Below are 16,807 nucleotides of genomic sequence, written 5' to 3'. Positions count from 1 at the left end.
ATAATGACCCTAAATGGCACAAGGGATAGTTGCATCAGATCCTGTTCACCGGTAAAATAACCACTTTTCATATGTAAAGATAGATGGTATTTGATTCATTAGACTTCATTGCGGAACGGTAATCACAGTACACAAAAGGCTGAGTAAAATCGGAAATGACCTGGATCACCTCTAAGCCTCAAATTTCTATTTAAATATAAAGTAGACAGTATAAGATGGAATATTCAATGTGCATTCTACTAGGCTACGGGGTCTAATCTGTTGTCACCATGATAAATATCCACATCTGCATGTCTACGCTTTGTGACTTTAAATCCAACAAAAAGGTTGACCTTCAACCCTTCAGGCTATAATGTATATGCAAGCTGCGTTTGTGTTAACAGACTGCATAGACATGATGAAGACATGTTTATTCAAGTTTAACAAAAGGCTTGCAAGCGCAATAATACATTTACTGCATTATGAACAAATTACGAATGATGAAATATTTTTATTATAAGTTTTTCTTCAAGAATGAAGAGTCCAAACTCCTAGGACTAACAGATGAAGCTCCAACAGCACAAGCTTGTAATTTATTTTCTTCTCTTTACATTCTTACAGAACGTGATTTTCTTTTGTGTTGTGTATAACAAATACACAAGCTATGTACAAAGCATAAAGTTGTGTAGACAAATCATATGCATAATCCAAAATATGAAGCAAAGTCGCAGTATCAAAACTGCAAATGTGAAAACCTCAAAACTTGTTCCAATCACAGAACACAAACTGAAATCATCAATCAGTTTTTAAAAGGAACTCAGCGCAGCAGAAAAAAACTGCAGGTTCAGTAATCTCTACTGAAATACTTGTTGACTTTGTTAACGGCCACATAGGCGGTGAGACCGACAAGGAAGAACTGCTTCTGTTCCTTCATCCATACGAGCTTCATCTTCACCAAGCCTTCTGAGTCCTGGTAGTGGATCAAGAAGTGCTCGCCGTCGTAGTCGTAGGAGACGGGCCTCTTGGCCAGCACCATGGAAACGGGAGAGCTGACACACCAGAAGGGTTTCTGGGATTCATCCAGCAGAGTCAGGCTCATCATGCAGCAGTTCTACCAAGACAGAAAGGGAGACAGGAAGAAAGAAACAAACAAAAAGGGAGTTTGAACACCTCTTTTCTACGTAGACTATCAATGTTGAAACCTCATTGGGGTTTCAGTAAAAATGATAGACAGTGACATTTCAGCCTGAAATCTCCTTAATTTAACCCAGCATACATCCAATAGGCTGGACTTCCAAGTATGTTCTTCTAAGTCCAGAGACAGGAAAGGAGTGATTCGGGCCCCAACTCTGTGCTATACTTTTAAAGTGGACTTTTTTTTTTTTACTATACCAATAACAACACACAGTTATACAGTGCAACTGGTACCTCCACTGTGCCCTCGAGGGCCTCGCACTTCCAGGGCAGGCTGATGTTGCCTGACAGGGGGGTGTGCTGCGACAAGTTGGCCTTGCTAATGGCAGTCAGGGGGATTAGGCCGTCTTTGATATGAACTGGTCAATGACAACATCACACAGCCAAGAGGCAAGTCAGTTCTCACACAGTGATGTTAGATCAGCCGACTGAGCTGCATGAGCTTAAATCTCTAGGGCATCGAAGTCATCCAAGTACATTCACCTCACAAACAAGGTATCAGAAAGCCAAATTCAACTGTTTATGACCTTTTTAATGTTACCTTAAATTTAGATCATATAATTAAACTTTTTCAGACTTTTTAATGGCCCGCAGGTACCCTTTATATTGCCAGTAGCATTTCATAGTGTCATCTTGTAAGTATGAGTAAAAATAATGTACTTCTCCGGCAGAAGAGCTGGGAGAAGTGGCCGGACATGATCTCCGTCACAGTGTTGTGGAGAACAATGTGTAGTGAGTAACCATGGAGACCGTACTCGGGGTCGATGTCATCAAAAGGGGGTTTGTCCACTGGCTCGGAGTAGGGGCTGCAGGTGGGGGAAAAAGTGATAAACATTAGAGGAAAACTGAAGTAAGTGAACAGCATTATCATTTCACCATTTTCAGTGGATTCTTTCAACTGTAAGCATAAGGTGCTGTAGCATTGTGCTCTCACCAGTAACCAGGAGAGGGGGCTGTGCCCACACTATGTTCAAGTACAAGACTCACAATAGGTGTAGCTGTACAATCATTTTGCAAATCACTCACTATTCACTCACCATGTATCTGACAATCTAACAGAACCAAGACAAAAGTAATCCCTAGTAAGACAGCTATGTTCCAAATGACGATATGTTTTCACATCACATTAACATAATAAGACAATATTCTGTTGTGATTTGCATCTCATCCAAAAACATGCATAAAGGATTCACAACATTTGGAAACAAGTCTATAGTAAGTCGCCTTTTGCCACGTAAGGGAATGTTTACTATGATCTTTTAAAGCCCAAAGGTAGATCAAAGCCCAAAGATGCATCAGGTGCATGGATTTTCAAATATTGCTTTCAATGGCCCAAAGCACACTAAAAGCATCGAGTGGCACGTCCAACCTCCTTGATGTGTCTGCTCAACTCCAAACCGCGGTCCATACATAACGTTTCTGGAACCACACTGACCTTTGACTTATTTAAAGGCTTTAACTCACAAAGCTGATTCAGTGGCAGCAAACTGGTCAGGTAATTCAGCTGGTAGCATACAATTTTTCAGATGTAAAACATATGAACACTGTAGTCTAGCTCACTGGTTTTCAATCATATGCCATCGTATCCTAGAGTATGCAGGTCTTCCTTCCACCCAAATAGTAGTAGCTGGTCTAGCAGCTGGTCTCCAAATATGAGAAGCAGACTGTAGCACAGGCCATCTTTTATATTACTTTGAAGAAAATCTGAGACATTGCAGTGGTGAAATGCAGGTGCCAGTGCTGCTGACGCTTCAAATCTGATGCCCGCATTGCATCACAGACGGGTCACATCAGGAGCATCAAACTACTCGTGTCAATTATCGCATCCTTTGCATTTGGGCCCAAACCATCTGTTGGCAATGCAGTGCCCGCCATTTAAGCAAATGAACAAGAGGTGCCTGCCAGAGGGTAGCCTACCAAACGGAGGATCCCAGGAGACTCTTCTCCACCAGCCTGTGGAAGTGGAGGCTGACCATGACAAAGGCAATAGAGCTCTGACCCTGCAGACACAGACATCAGTCAGCTTAGCCTTTCTGCATAGTGTACATTTTCCTATTTGTTTAGCTCATTTAGCTGCCTAATGCAAAGAAGTCGCTTTTGGTTAAAATTCCACTGATCTCATCCATATTTAGCCACAATAAGCTAACAAATTATGTAACATGCTGTGGTTGTCAAGGAATTACCCTCCAGATGCCAAGGATGATGCCAGGCTGTAGAAGTATCAGTTTGACCAGTCTGTCTCTGCCAATAACCTGCGTACTTTTAGATAGAGTCTCCATGTCAAACTTGGCCATGAGGGACCGCCAGCCAGGTCTGACAGGGCAAAGGGGAAAAAAGATATTATTGAGAGGAGAGGAGAGGAGAGGAGAGGAGAGGAGAGGAGAGGAGAGGAGAGGAGAGGAGGCGAGGCTGTCTTACTTCTTTAGGCTGAGGCAGCTGTGGGTTGTCCGGACACCGTGGAGTTGAAGGGTGGAAACGCGGTGGTAGTTGGGCCAGCGGCCTCCGCTCCAGCATGCGATCACAGAAGACTCAAAGAAGTGCGCTCGGCTCTGCTCAAATGTCCCCTCACACCCTGACTTGTCAGATACCGTCAGCTCCCAGGTGACATGCAAGTTTCTAGAAAAAGATAATGCGATGCAGAAAGATATGGCAGATGTTTCGGGTACGGCAATAAAAGCACACATGTGGGGTGGCGGTGGGGGTGGGAGAGTTTCCTCACAAGATCATTTGTGAGCTGCTAGTTTGAAAATAAACAATGCAAAAATTACACAGACAAGCCCTCTACTTTCTAAACTGGGAATTACCTCAATTCACACTCCGTAATAGCTATGACTAGGCCAGAATTGGCATTGTTGAACCAAAAATCAAGTCATCTATATAATTATTTTAACTTAATACAGTGTAGATAATTGTGCAATGTACTGTACAGCTCAACCCAACTCCTTTAATCACGCAAACCATGAGTTTAATGGCTCTAACATCTACTTTTGACAGCAGTGGGGTGTATTGTGACTCTGGTGAAGCTACACTTGCTAATTAAATGATATGCAATAGCTGAAATGAAACCACAGCTGTTGTGACAAATCTCTTGATCCAATTCTGTCCAAACTGTGATTCAGGGATGCCCCCACTGTGATGCAGCCGCTGTCGAGCTGAGGCACCATCCAATATCAATTAAGTAGAGGAATAAAACTAAAAACCAGAGCGGCCCAGGAGGCCTCAGGTGACCCAAGGGATTTCACTCCCCATTGTCTGTATGTCTGATGTCTTGTGAAATGATTATTACCAAGGTAAATCGCATCCGCCTGCGTTTCTCTAACAGACAAACCCCCACAGGGAATTGTCTGGGTTGGTGGGGGGAGGGAGGAAGGGGAAGGTGTGTGTGTGTGTGTGTGTGTGTGTGTGGGGGGGGTGTCCAAGTAATTTATTTCAACAATTCAGACAGCCTCTGCAAGGAACACAATTATTTCTACTTCCCCTCTGTACCTCAGCGGCTGCCACAGAACTCAAAATTGAGTGCTGCACAGCCTCTAATCAGAGGTTATAAAAACACAGCAGAAACCGCGGTGGAGGCGGTGAGGGAGCTTTCCCCTGTGCGCCGGCATCCCCCTGAGCACACAACGCATTCAGACAGAGACCTCCTCTCTCACCTTTAATAAGAAAGTGTCATTAAGTGTGAGAGGGAAAACAAACCATGCTTTGTTTTTGATTGCCAGCGGTTTGGATCGTCCTCTGGTTTCTACCCTTAAACTGTCATAACAGCGAGGTTGGAGCGCCGCGGTTTAACTTTGCGGTGCGAGCCAGGAAGAGTGCACAATAGCAGGGGTTCCCATGACAGCTCACACTGCTGCTTCCCATTGTCAAACAGCCAAGCATACACAACAGACGGCAAATACAAATTATGGTATTGTAAATATGAGGTCAACCAAAACCATTGATTCGGTTGTCCTACATAAACACCTGTCCATTGAAAGAAGGCAAAGTAACAAATTGTAACACATAAATGTAACGGACATAAGACTTCAAAAGGATTCCCATGGAAATGTGTTTGCTTTTTAACTGAGACCTCTTGCATTTTGCGTTAAATTGTAGTTAAATAGAAGTTGAACAGTAGTGTTTGAATATACACTACCAGTCAAAAGTTTGGACACACATTTTTCTGTATTTTTACTATTTTTCACATTTTAGAATAATAGTAAAGACATCAAAACTGTGAAATAACAGAAATGGAATTATGCAGTGGCTAAAAAAGTGTTAAACAAATCAAAACTATCTTATGTTTTAGATTCTTTAACATAGCCACCCTTTGCTTCACTTACTTGCTTACTTCACTATTTATATTTGTCTAAAAAACTAATTTCAAGCATTTCAGCATAAGCCTTTAGATCAAAACGGCTTTAAGATAATGAAAAACATAGTACATTCAATCAAGTGTGTCCAAACTTTTGACTGGTAGTGTACATGGTGAGCATTTGATTAGCTTAACAAGCAACACTTTTAAAGATACTAAGTGTCTAGTACGTGAAATCAAGTGCTTAGTACATCATGCAAATCATACAACTCAAGTACTTCAAACAGTTTTTGCCTGGGCCCGTCTCTCACCTGAGGACCCACTGTGTCTGGCTGGGCAGCCCGGTGTACGGGCTGATGTCCCGAAGCTCTCTCTTCCACTTGTTCACGTCGTATCCAGTTATGCTCCTGAAGTACAGCCTCTTCCAGTAGCCCGCGGCCCGATCCCGCACCTCCACTGCGTCCAGCTTCAGCAGCACCTCGTCCATGCACTTCGGCTTCCACCTCTGACTCTTGCCAAACTCTGATATGTACATCTTATGCCACATGGCACTACAGTGAAGGGAAGTAAGAGCCAGATAGGCGTAGAGAAGTAAGACTGCTGTGAGTGGAAACAGCTGAAGAAAGACACAAATGATTGAATGATTTTGTGAGTCTAGTAAGTTATTTCCTTACAGGGCTCCCATTCTAAGATATGTGGGCAATTCCCTGACACATGGTGGCCACCATTTGATATGAAAAAGCTGAAAAAAATACATTCTGATAAAGATTCCTGGTAGTCCAGGACAAAGAAGTTATCGGACTGCTTGAACTTCCCTGTCTGTCTGCAAGAGAGCTGTCAATATTCCACGATATTTAAGAAATTCCCTGACTGGCAGGAACACTGCACTTACTTGCTGTTGGATTGAAGCTATGAGTTCTTGATTAAAATACTCTTCTATTTAAAGTTTAACTGTGCCGACTGCATTCATGAGACCTTTTGCAGACTTACTCATCATTGGCGAGCTGATAGAAGAGCTTGTTGACGTGGCTGATGCAGAAAAGCGAGGAGGCATCCAGGTATGACAGAATGTTAATCAGGATCTCAGATGGCAGTCTAAGGAAAAGGTAATTAGACATGACTACAAGGAACTGACACCAATGTTTTCGTGCCACCTGTGGTTCAGCGGCATGCAGTTCTTTTCTTTAGGGGCTAGTGTATGAAACAAATATACTCTTTTGACAACTTTGCAATCTTACGCTGTGCTTCTGGCAATATACCCAACTGGCCAACGCCAAGCAATAATGTTCCCATTTAGTAGATTTGGTATAAAACCCACACAGATAATGAACAGTCATGATGACTCATACCAACTTCAGGACTCCGTTTTTTAAAGCTACACTACTCAGGATTTTTATGTAAAGATACAGCAGTCATATCAGCCTAAATCACAAAGTGGGGCTGCGATTGAGAAAAGTGTCAGATCCCGCTGAACTTAGACCCTGTACATTCACCTTATTTGCTCAGATGAAATTCTGGTTACATGATTTCTGGATAAAGAAGTTCAAATTTTTCAAACGGTTACTACTCACTGCCATTTGGAGCCACCAGCATGCAAAGTGCAGCCTAGTGCAGCTTTAAGGGTTTCTTTGGCATTTCTAACAGCGTAGCAGAAAGTGACAAGACAGTTTAAGAGAGGGGATGACAGGCAAGAAACAAGCTGCACTCATATCCACAACATTGCCAGTACATGCTAGTGATGGTGCTGTATTAACCCAGCGTCAAAAAGCATCCTGAGACTCATCTTTTCGCAAATAGTGCATAAAAATCCGACCCCGGGCACCTATCAGAGTCAGGGAACGTCCTGTTGGCTTGAATTCCTCAAAAGTGTTTCCATAATTCCATCTGTTGACTAATCTACATCATCCATGTTGCTTTTTATAAAAAAAAATACATCTCAAAGCATCCAGTATGGTTATATCTGAACTACATATCTGCAATGATGTGTCATACACTGGTAGGGCAGGTGCTTCATTCTACCATTCACTGGGGGTAAATAGACAAAGTTGCCGAAAATGTGTTTAGACATTTTAGAAACCACTGGTCCAACCTTTGGACACTGAATGCTTCCCAGCAGACTGAAATGGGAACTTTCTGGCTCAGTTGTGGTCAGTTGTGCTTAGCTGAGGTCTTGAGCCACATTTGACAGTAAAGATTTTCTGTTAATCTCAGTTTGAACTGTTGGACAGCTCAATAAATCTAAATATATGGGAGCTGTTAGCGATTTATGAGACAAATACAGGTGCTGCAAGAAGATAAGGGAGGGTTTGTTTTTCATATGGCAGATAAAAATGGAAAATTAACTCTTTCAATATGCATGGTCAAACGATAACCTTGTTCAATCTGATTTTTTTTTCCTTTCATCTGTTTTTACCCTTTGTATTGCACCCTGGTTTGGCAGTTTCAGATTAAACAATAAAAACAGACTGCGGAGCTCGGTGAAAATAGCCACTAAGGTTACTGATGTGAACCAGGTGAGGAAGGTCATGGTCCTTCTTGACTGACTTGGGCAGTTTGAGCTGATGCCCCCTTGGTGTCTACTTAAAGTGCATAAACTCACTAGGAAAAGAAGCAGGGACTCTTCCTGTATTCCCACTTTAATTAGATTGCTTAGTTTGGACACATAGGCTGATGAAGTGTCTTAAGCCTGTAATAATTCTACTGTGCTTGAGTTTTACTACCAACCCTGTCTGCAAACCATTTTCCTTAAGGGACAATTAAGTTTGTACTTGAAACAGGACAGTTTCTGACCATTGAACCTGAAAGTGGTGAGAATTTGGGCAAACACAAACATCAGTGGACAGCTTACGTTTCTAGGAAGTTTTGAGTGGAGGCTCGAGATGATTTGTCAGCAGTTTTGGACAACCTTGCTCCTGGCACTGTTAAAATATCGGCATTTGGTGCTGCCATTTGTTTCACTGGTCTTGACCCGGGCCTCCTATGAGACAGATACAACATCGGTTATATTTGCAAGGTAGGCTACAGACTGTTAACGTGTTAAAGTACGGCGTTGGCAGCAGTCTAGTCTAAAATTATTCTGTGGTTTCCAGACCACGGATTTCATTATTTTACGCCGAGCCAGCATGGGATAACATGTCACTTGATGCTTCACCTGAGGGCCGACATTGTCCTGGGATGTCTTTTCTTCTTTTTAGTAGCCTTTCCTCTGCCTTGAAGTGGCTGTGCAGGTTTTCTCTCCAGACCCTCTATGAAACTCCGAAAGAACTGTCCGCGTCCAGTCGCCATGGTGAGGGCAAGTCAAGCAAGTCAAGCTGCAGCTACTAGCACAGATAAGCCTTCCGGTCTAGCGATTTTGCCTTCAAAATTAAAGCGCACAAATGAATCATTTGAATTTGATTGTCGCCGACAAATGCCAATTAATTTGAGTGAAGATTGTCTTGTAAATTAAACACCTATCCCTACTGAACCAAATGATCCCTCTATTGTCACTGTTCAATAGTCATCTCGCAGAGCTAAAATGAATATAGCCTAGAACAGTGATTCTCAACCTTTTTCATATCAAGGACCCTAATTTAGTCCACATTAGATCCACAGACCCCCATCTGATGAGATTTTGTCTCTCGGACCCAAATCCGAGACTATTTTTATTGTTGGATATGATTTTGGGTTAGGGTTAGACTATCTGTATTGTAGGTAGAGAGATAACAGTGAAACTATGATCAAAACAGTCATTCTTCTACATTCTCTAATTGTGTTAACTTCTTGTAAATTAAATAATGGTGAGGTTTCATAATTTCACAATTAATCAATTTGCCGGGGACCCCCTGGAATCCCCTCAAGGACCCCTGGTGGTCCCCGGACCCCACGTTGAGAACCACTGGCCTAGAACATGGAAAATAGGCTACCACGAGTAGATTGTAGGCCTATTGACAGTTGATAAAACGCCACCTGGTGAAGAAATATGGTGGATCAGAGTCAAAAACAAGGTTAAGTCAGCATTACATTAAATGTACAGCTAACCTCGGGTAGTGTAGCGAGCTCTGCTCTGCACTTCCCCTCACATGTAGCCGACAACAGCTAAAGGAGCTCACAGGTGAGCTGCTGGTACGACCAGCATTTTCTGGCTATTTTGAACAAGTGCCCCCAACTGCAAATAAAATCGCAGCTTAGCTAAACGAGGTTGGAAATGGTTATAGGTGTAATTGTAATGGCAATTGATTTTCAATTAAGTTAGATAGGTTAACCGTTACTAAAGTTCAACCTAGCCGCGTGAGCGCCTGTAGATTGGCTATGAAGCTAGCAGCAGCATTGCTTGGACTTCCGGTAAGACATTTCAAAATCAAAGTCTTCAAAATACAGTCAACGGGGAAACCATCCAATATACGCCTAAGAATTCATATTATTTGTGTACTTTAGTCGATGACAGTCCAATCAGTATTTGGGAGCATTTGTGAACAACTGCCAGAATTCGTACACAGAGAACAAACTGGGAAAGATGGAAAGGTGACTAAGAGCAGCAAGGGATATTTTGTGGCAATAAAGGTCCACTTTCTGGGTCATAACTGATAATATTATATGACAATAACGTTCATTTCTTGATGACATCAAAGAGTCTTGTAGCCTGCTATTGTTTCTAGGTCTGGAAGAGAGTTGTTAATGTTAACAACTATTTATTGGACTAGACAATTGGAATGACATTTGCAATTAATTATCAAACTGAGTGGTATTCTCTTTCTCTCACATTTCTGTTGAAAAGTATGCCATTTTTCCCCCCATAAAATATAGTATTTTATTGCTTTCCACCCATGTTGTGTGTACATCATTGCATGCCATATGTCACTCAAGGCCTAAGAGGTATTGAATTGAACATAATAATTGCACTGCAAAATATTCCTTTGTGAAGATTTAAACATAAAATCTATGCAGGATTATTAGGTGGCTGTCTGTTGAATTGAGACCTTCAGTCAGCATCATACTTTACTATGGGAAATTAAAAACAAACCTGAGACAGAACAACTTGGGAGGACTTCTTCTGCTTCAGTTTATTGTGTCAATCATCCAATATAGTTCTTCACTGTTTTTATGTGTCTCTTTTCTGAAAGTAGAGGTTCTCCCAAAGTCACCCGTGATGAGTCTGCTGTGTTTTACAATTCACATAATGAGTATGAGGCCCATCAAGGCTTCATATTCACACAGCAGACAGATTTATGTTTAAAACCAGGAGCCAAGTTTGTCTTGTTTGATTATTTTCTGAAAGCAGCCCTTTCAAATAGTCTTACATGAGTTTTCTTTGCTTCCACTGCTATTGCCACCTACAGCTAAATCTTCAAACGCACACACGCACACATGGGTAGCTGACAAACTTGTATCAGCTACTGTATACCAGGCACAGTGCTGTTTGCTGTAACCTTTCTCCGGGTTAGCAATATACTCCTCATCAGGGAGGCTAGGTGTTAGCCCAACACTAGCAGGGGAGGAAGTGGAAGATTGATGTTATTTTTCTCCTCACACACATGCTAAGATAGAGGTCACGTCTTACTGATGTAAGGCACAGGAGAGACAAAGCAGAAGGCGAAATTGTAATCTCTTTCTCACGAAGGTTTCTTTCAGGGTTGAAGTGAGAGAGACCTCCCATGGTGTATGAACTTGTTGGAGACGTTGACCTTTGAGACATGAAGATACACACACACATTTAGAATACATAGCCGCACACAGACAGACAGGCAGTCAGACAGACAGACAGACACACACACACACACACACACACAGTGCACACACATTTGTCTTAACGTGGTTGTTTTAGACCTCTTGAGGCACATGGTGGTACGAGTGCTCAGTGCTTCTTGTTATGGATTTCCTCCGCTTTTTAGCACAGGATATTTTATGTATAATATTTATATAATGAAACAGGAGATGAAGATGCAATGAATTTAGGACAAACAGAAAAAGGCATAACTCCTCTGAAGGAAAGATCAAATGAACAGCAATTACCTTCCATGCAGACACACATTCTGACAGACTGATTTCTTAACCAAAGTAATGACCGTTACATTGAGCAAAATCAAACCCAAGTCACAAGGGGAATCATGCTGTTAATGTACTGTAGGTTACCCAATGCTTTCTGCCCATAGAAGTACTTGCTTGTGCTGTGACTTGTGCAGAAAAACAAAGCCAGTCAGACTGAGGCGAAGTCTCTTTACATTGCAAAAGCAGATGGCTCGCTTTAAGACCCGTCACATGATCGACCTCCCCGTTCCTGGGAGCCAGTAGGCTCTGCTAGCTGTCAGGGAAAATAACCGTAACGTCGTTGTCAGTCTGGCCGATCAGCTTGCCTGATGGAAGTGCACACCCTCTTCAGGCAACGGCAGCCTCTGGTATGGTAATGCCATGTAGGCCACATGCCTTTTCCTTGCATGTCCCCCATACTTGACATTTGATGTTTTCTGTAGCTGTGTGTCCTTCTGCAGGCCTGGGGTCAGTTGTGGCTCTTGGATACCTGATGTCACTCTTCTGCATGGCTTGTCAGTCAGCACTGACAGTGCAATGTTTGTCAAATGGGGTTGAGAAAGGGGTTGGAGGGTGTGGGGACGGAGTAACCATGATTAAGTCTAAAATAGTGCAAGTCATGGATCATTATACAAGGGCATTGCATATTGATGTTGGTAGTTGTTTCATCTACATATTCTGTATGTTTTGTGTGAGTTTGAGCGAGTCCAGCATGCATGTTTAATAGCATCTGCTATAGAGCCTAATCCATCTGTTTTGATTGCATTTGAAATATAGATCACAGTCCTGATGAATTCTGTTAAAAGAAGTATTCACCTCCCTCTCTCTATTTGGATAATTAGTGAAGTCAAACACAGTCTATACCTTCCTCTATGAATGTGAGCTCCATACATAATCCAGCCAATTAGCATATATTTAAGTAAGGAGAGTGACAGCTCATTAGAGGGCTAAAGTGAGGGTTCACTGAAGCCCACTCTCAGACCCTTCAGAGGTGTGGAGCACTGATAAGGAGCCCTCTACACAGCTCTTCAAAGGATGATGACATGTCAGGGATGAATTGAAAAGAAAGGGTAAGAAAGGTACAGGGACTGCAGGTCCTTGACTGTGAAGCAGGCACTTTCCAAACTGTCAACTCCCTTCAACTTGGCATGTTTGTGAAATATGATGCGTACGTGAAATGATTTGCTGATATGCCAATATCCATTGTTCATCTGAAATATATAAGCCAAATAGCGCACAGTTTTATTATTTAAAACATTATGCTGTGGCGTTTCTGTGTACACCTGAAACGCAGAGGCAGGCAAATTCTGCTGTCTGCCACTGGATGGCGCACAAGTATCTATGTTTGACTCATAAAAATGCTGGTTTTAGACTCAAATTAGTAACATATACATGCATGCCGAATCCGCCATGCAACAGCAAGGTTATCCGCTGTTCAACCCCCTTCATCTCAGATTAATCAGGGAGCGACGTGAGAACCCCATAGCATATAAATTACAGACATTGAGAGCAAGTGATCTCTGCCGTCCCGAGAGGCCCCCTGAGCTCACAACACTGAACTGATTAATATGTAAACAAACTCATTAATCCACGCGTGTGCTCTCGATTGTGGGGTACTTTTGAGGAGTCTCGCTGCAGTGGTTACATTACACTCAAAGAATGGGCGTGAATTGTCCCTCTAAAGGGAGCCAAGAGACGATTCCTTCTTTGCACCGGCGATCCAAGCGCTCAGTTCAGTCTGCGAGAGACAGAGAGCATACCAGCGGGATGGATTGCACAGGTAAGCTCCGACATTTACTTTTTCCTGAGTAAGAAATGTCTACCAAGTGTTTGTTTTGCTATTACCAAGAATAAGTACGAGGCTAGCGGATCGATGGATTATAATTTTGGATGGAATATATAACTTGTAACTGAAAGAGCTGTGGCGCATAACTGTATTGGGGGATATTCTACAGTAGCCTAAACAGATGATTTGATCAATATCGGACCAATACAACATCAATATTAATGCAAACAACGTGAATATTTAGATATTTTACGCATAATAGACTACCTTTGCTTTTACGCACGCTGGCTACTTTACGCACACAGAATATGTTCAAGTTTTTTTCAGGCAACTATGCAAGATAGTTCTCCTAGTATTCTCTGACATAATCACTTTTATTTTACTCTTTAATCATCAGGATTTACAACACCAGCTGTCTGAAGACCCCCCTAAAATCAACTAAGACGCACAGGAGGGAGGGGAGTGAGAGAGCCGGAGAGAGTCTGAGTGCGTCTGTGTGTCAGAGGGTGTTTGAGAGAGTGAGGGAGCATCACAGATAGAGGAAGAGAGAGAGAGAGAGAGAGAGGGAGGGAGAGAGAGAGAGAGATAGAGAGAGAGAGAGAGAGAGAGAGAGAGAAGGGAGTAAGTCTGGACCAGGTGATCGAGTACTAACAAACCTCCAAGGGGCTGCCGGGTTGTATCAGTGTGCACAGGATCAGCGTTCCGACCATGGTGCCAGCGCGCTTCCCGGGACCCTGTGCCATGCTGGCACTGACCCTCCTCTTGGGATGCGGCGTGGCTCTCTGCCTCGGCCAGAACGACACGGAGCCCATCGTGCTGGAAGGGAAGTGTCTGGTGGTGTGCGACTCGAACCCTTCTTCGGACGGAGCAGTCACCTCCTCACTCGGCATATCCGTCCGCTCCGCCGGCGCAAAGGTGGCTTTTTCAGCCGTGCGTGGAACCAACCATGAGCCGTCAGAGATGAGCAACACGTCTATGACCATCTATTTTGACCAGGTCAGGTGTCTACGGAAATTTGCTAGTAACACAGCCCATCACCAGTCGAATCATAATCTGATTTGGTTCATCAACTTAGTTACAGTGGTTACTGTTTTCCTTCGGTTGTTTCATTATTTTTGTTTAACACTATATGACTTCCCGTGTATTTGCTGTGGGCGTTCATAACTTGTTAAAGGTGATGTTGCATTGATTTCCTATCACTACTCACGCTCTGTGTAATCTGATCCCTAAGCCTCCCTAAGGTAAACAGCAGAAAGCTGTTTTCTTATGGGTATGGCTAATTTAATGCTGTGCGTAATTGGCGTAATTTGGAAATGCGGTGCCAAAATTAAGGATCATGCATGCAGAATCATTTATCACATATGCGTCTTAGGCCTTGGCAGAATTTAGATTTGTGCTTTATTGCTATTGGTTGGATGTTCCCATCAAGACAAGTTTCACTGCTGAGGTCTTTGGATAGCGGCCTATTATTTCTTACGCGTGGGGAATCTTACACAGTGGGAATCAAGTGCAGCCTAAAACATTTGGCATATAAGAACCATCAGACTGATATGCTGCTCTGTTATTACTAAGGATAGCAGGGACAATTTATTAAAACCAGTTCTGATTTAAAGTAAAGCATGCACCTGGAAAAACACAGCGCTCTCTCATTGTGCGCCTTTTTTGGTCACAGGTTTTAGTGAACATCGGCAACCATTTCGATCTCAAAGCAAGTGTTTTCCAGGCGCCAAGGAGGGGAATATATAGTTTCAGCTTTCACGTGGTCAAGGTCTACAACAGACAAACCATACAGGTGAGCAATTACCAAATAGCCTATTTGGTCTGCATCCAAATACAAATACTGAAAATAGATCTAATTTCAGTCCACCGGCGGAATTGAATATGAGACTAAAAATTGAGCTTGCTTTCCCCCCTTCATCGCACCCTATAGGTGAACCTGATGCAGAATGATTATCCGGTTATATCAGCATTTGCCGGTGACCAGGACGTTACGAGAGAGGCGGCCAGCAACGGAGTACTGCTGATGGTTGAACGGGAGGACCGGGTCTATCTGAAGCTGGAACGGGGCACCCTCATGGGCGGATGGAAATACTCCACCTTCTCAGGCTTTCTAGTCTTTCCTCTATAATCTAATAATCTGCGATGACCTACGTCGCACGGGACTCTCCTTCTAGGTCGAGGAACAAAAAAACCATGCCATTTATTTTGAACTTAAAAAACTGTCAGCCAAGGAAGCCGACGAATATCTGTATACCTACACTCGTCCACTATCTAGTCAAATATGAACGTTTCCTTGGAGTTTCATATATCCAAATCCATCAGTCAACTTTAACGCAATCTGGATGATTAAACGTATTGATCGGCCTGTGGCGTGTGCTTGTCGGTTATTTGGATTTTTCTCGCTTGGAAAACAAACTTTGCCAACAGACAAACAGGTGCACCTGGGCAAAATGGACGGGAGAAGATGAAAAGTGGAAGAACTTATGTCCTGGACAGGCCGAGTGTGTTATGCTCTATTTTATGTTTGTATAGCCTTAAAGAATTATGGTTTCCGTCCAAGTGAAGTATATGGAATTATGGACATCCAGAGAAGAAGTGCTTTCACGCCCAAGGCATTTTTTGCACGAATGGAAGTTTTTTCTTTTTTGTTTTGTGCTGTCCATGGTGTTGCGTTTGGATGCTGAACATATTGAAAATAAGCCAAATGTAGGCCGCCTACTATTCAGAGTTTATTAAAAGAGAAAAAAGGCGACATATTTCAGCCACCGGAGACAACTTAGAGCCCTTTTATTAAAAAACATTATATAATTTATAAAGTACATATTCACATTATTGTGTGTTCTACATTTCGGATCTGCGTAGCTTTGACTGATTTAATGTTCAGTGACGTTGCTCACCAAATGTACATTGTGGAAATAATAGAAGAATCCCTATATGTCCCGCTTAATAAAAGATATTGTATTGTATAGGCTAAGCGCATCTATCACTTTTTATTCATATGACTTTGCACTGACGAGGAATAGACTGAACAAAAAAATCATGCCTGTTATGGAAGTGAGAGTAAATGAAGCCAAAAGGCCCACTATCAACTCAATACCCATTGCGCCTTAGTCTCTGTCCGAGGTGCTGAAACACACTGCTGGGCTCCTTATTAAAAAAAAGTAACGCATTACTAATTACTCGTTACTCATTTCAAAAATAATGTTATTACTGTAGGGGCTCCTCGCAGGGAGCAGTAAAAGAATCAAGGGAAGGAGGAGAGATATATTTTTTGGTAGGTTCAACTTTAATATGATATTTAGAGATAACAAAAGTAACGACCTTTTTTCTTTCATGTTGATTGGTAACTGTAATAGTATTAACTGAAATAGGTATCCGTTACAATACTTGTAACTGTGAAATGTAATACGTTACTGCACACAGAACTGAGCCGCTAGACCTTGGAGCGTCTTTACGCAGCGCAGGACGAACAAAAACCAGAGAGAAACCTTTTCTTTCAGAGCAGAATCGACTCTCAAGTAAAATCACGATCAACTTTGATGGTGAATTAG

General features: G+C 42.5%; 2 protein-coding genes across 2 annotated transcripts; one reads left to right on the top strand and one right to left on the bottom strand.

Annotated features, from left to right (window-relative positions):
* Window positions 1–823: 823 nt before the first annotated feature.
* Window positions 824–8,749, bottom strand: fbxo15 (F-box protein 15). Its single transcript, XM_071912930.1, has 10 exons — window positions 8,616–8,749; window positions 8,313–8,441; window positions 6,455–6,559; window positions 5,776–6,015; window positions 3,592–3,789; window positions 3,357–3,486; window positions 3,091–3,173; window positions 1,834–1,979; window positions 1,408–1,532; window positions 824–1,090 (listed from the first exon to the last, which is right to left on the bottom strand). The coding sequence occupies exons 1-10, from the start codon at window positions 8,747–8,749 to the stop codon at window positions 824–826; spliced, it is 1,557 nt and encodes a 518-aa protein (XP_071769031.1).
* A 5,215-nt stretch (window positions 8,750–13,964) lies between these two features.
* On the top strand, window positions 13,965–15,384 carry cbln2b (cerebellin 2b precursor). Its single transcript, XM_071912951.1, has 3 exons — window positions 13,965–14,252; window positions 14,929–15,048; window positions 15,187–15,384. Exons 1-3 carry the CDS (start codon window positions 13,965–13,967, stop codon window positions 15,382–15,384), a joined length of 606 nt encoding a protein of 201 aa, XP_071769052.1.
* Window positions 15,385–16,807: the final 1,423 nt, after the last annotated feature.

Source organism: Centroberyx gerrardi, chromosome 22 (assembly GCF_048128805.1).
Source record: "Centroberyx gerrardi isolate f3 chromosome 22, fCenGer3.hap1.cur.20231027, whole genome shotgun sequence".
Taxonomy (NCBI): Eukaryota; Metazoa; Chordata; class Actinopteri; order Beryciformes; family Berycidae; genus Centroberyx; species Centroberyx gerrardi.
The sequence above is the reverse complement of the archived record's forward strand: the minus strand, read 5'-3'. Positions and strand labels throughout refer to the sequence as shown.

Coding starts and splice junctions, on each gene's coding strand:
- cbln2b (XM_071912951.1), top strand. CDS start 13,965: ATGGTGCCAGCGCGCTTCCCGGGACCCTGTGCCATGCTGGCACTGACC. Junction 14,253..14,928: donor TGACCATCTATTTTGACCAG/GTCAGGTGTCTA, acceptor TTTTGGTCACAG/GTTTTAGTGAACATCGGCAA. Junction 15,049..15,186: donor ACAACAGACAAACCATACAG/GTGAGCAATTAC, acceptor CGCACCCTATAG/GTGAACCTGATGCAGAATGA.
- fbxo15 (XM_071912930.1), bottom strand. CDS start 8,749: ATGGCGACTGGACGCGGACAGTTCTTTCGGAGTTTCATAGAGGGTCTG. Junction 8,442..8,615: donor AGGACAATGTCGGCCCTCAG/GTGAAGCATCAA, acceptor TCTGTCTCATAG/GAGGCCCGGGTCAAGACCAG. Junction 6,560..8,312: donor ACTCAAAACTTCCTAGAAAC/GTAAGCTGTCCA, acceptor CCTTTTCCTTAG/ACTGCCATCTGAGATCCTGA.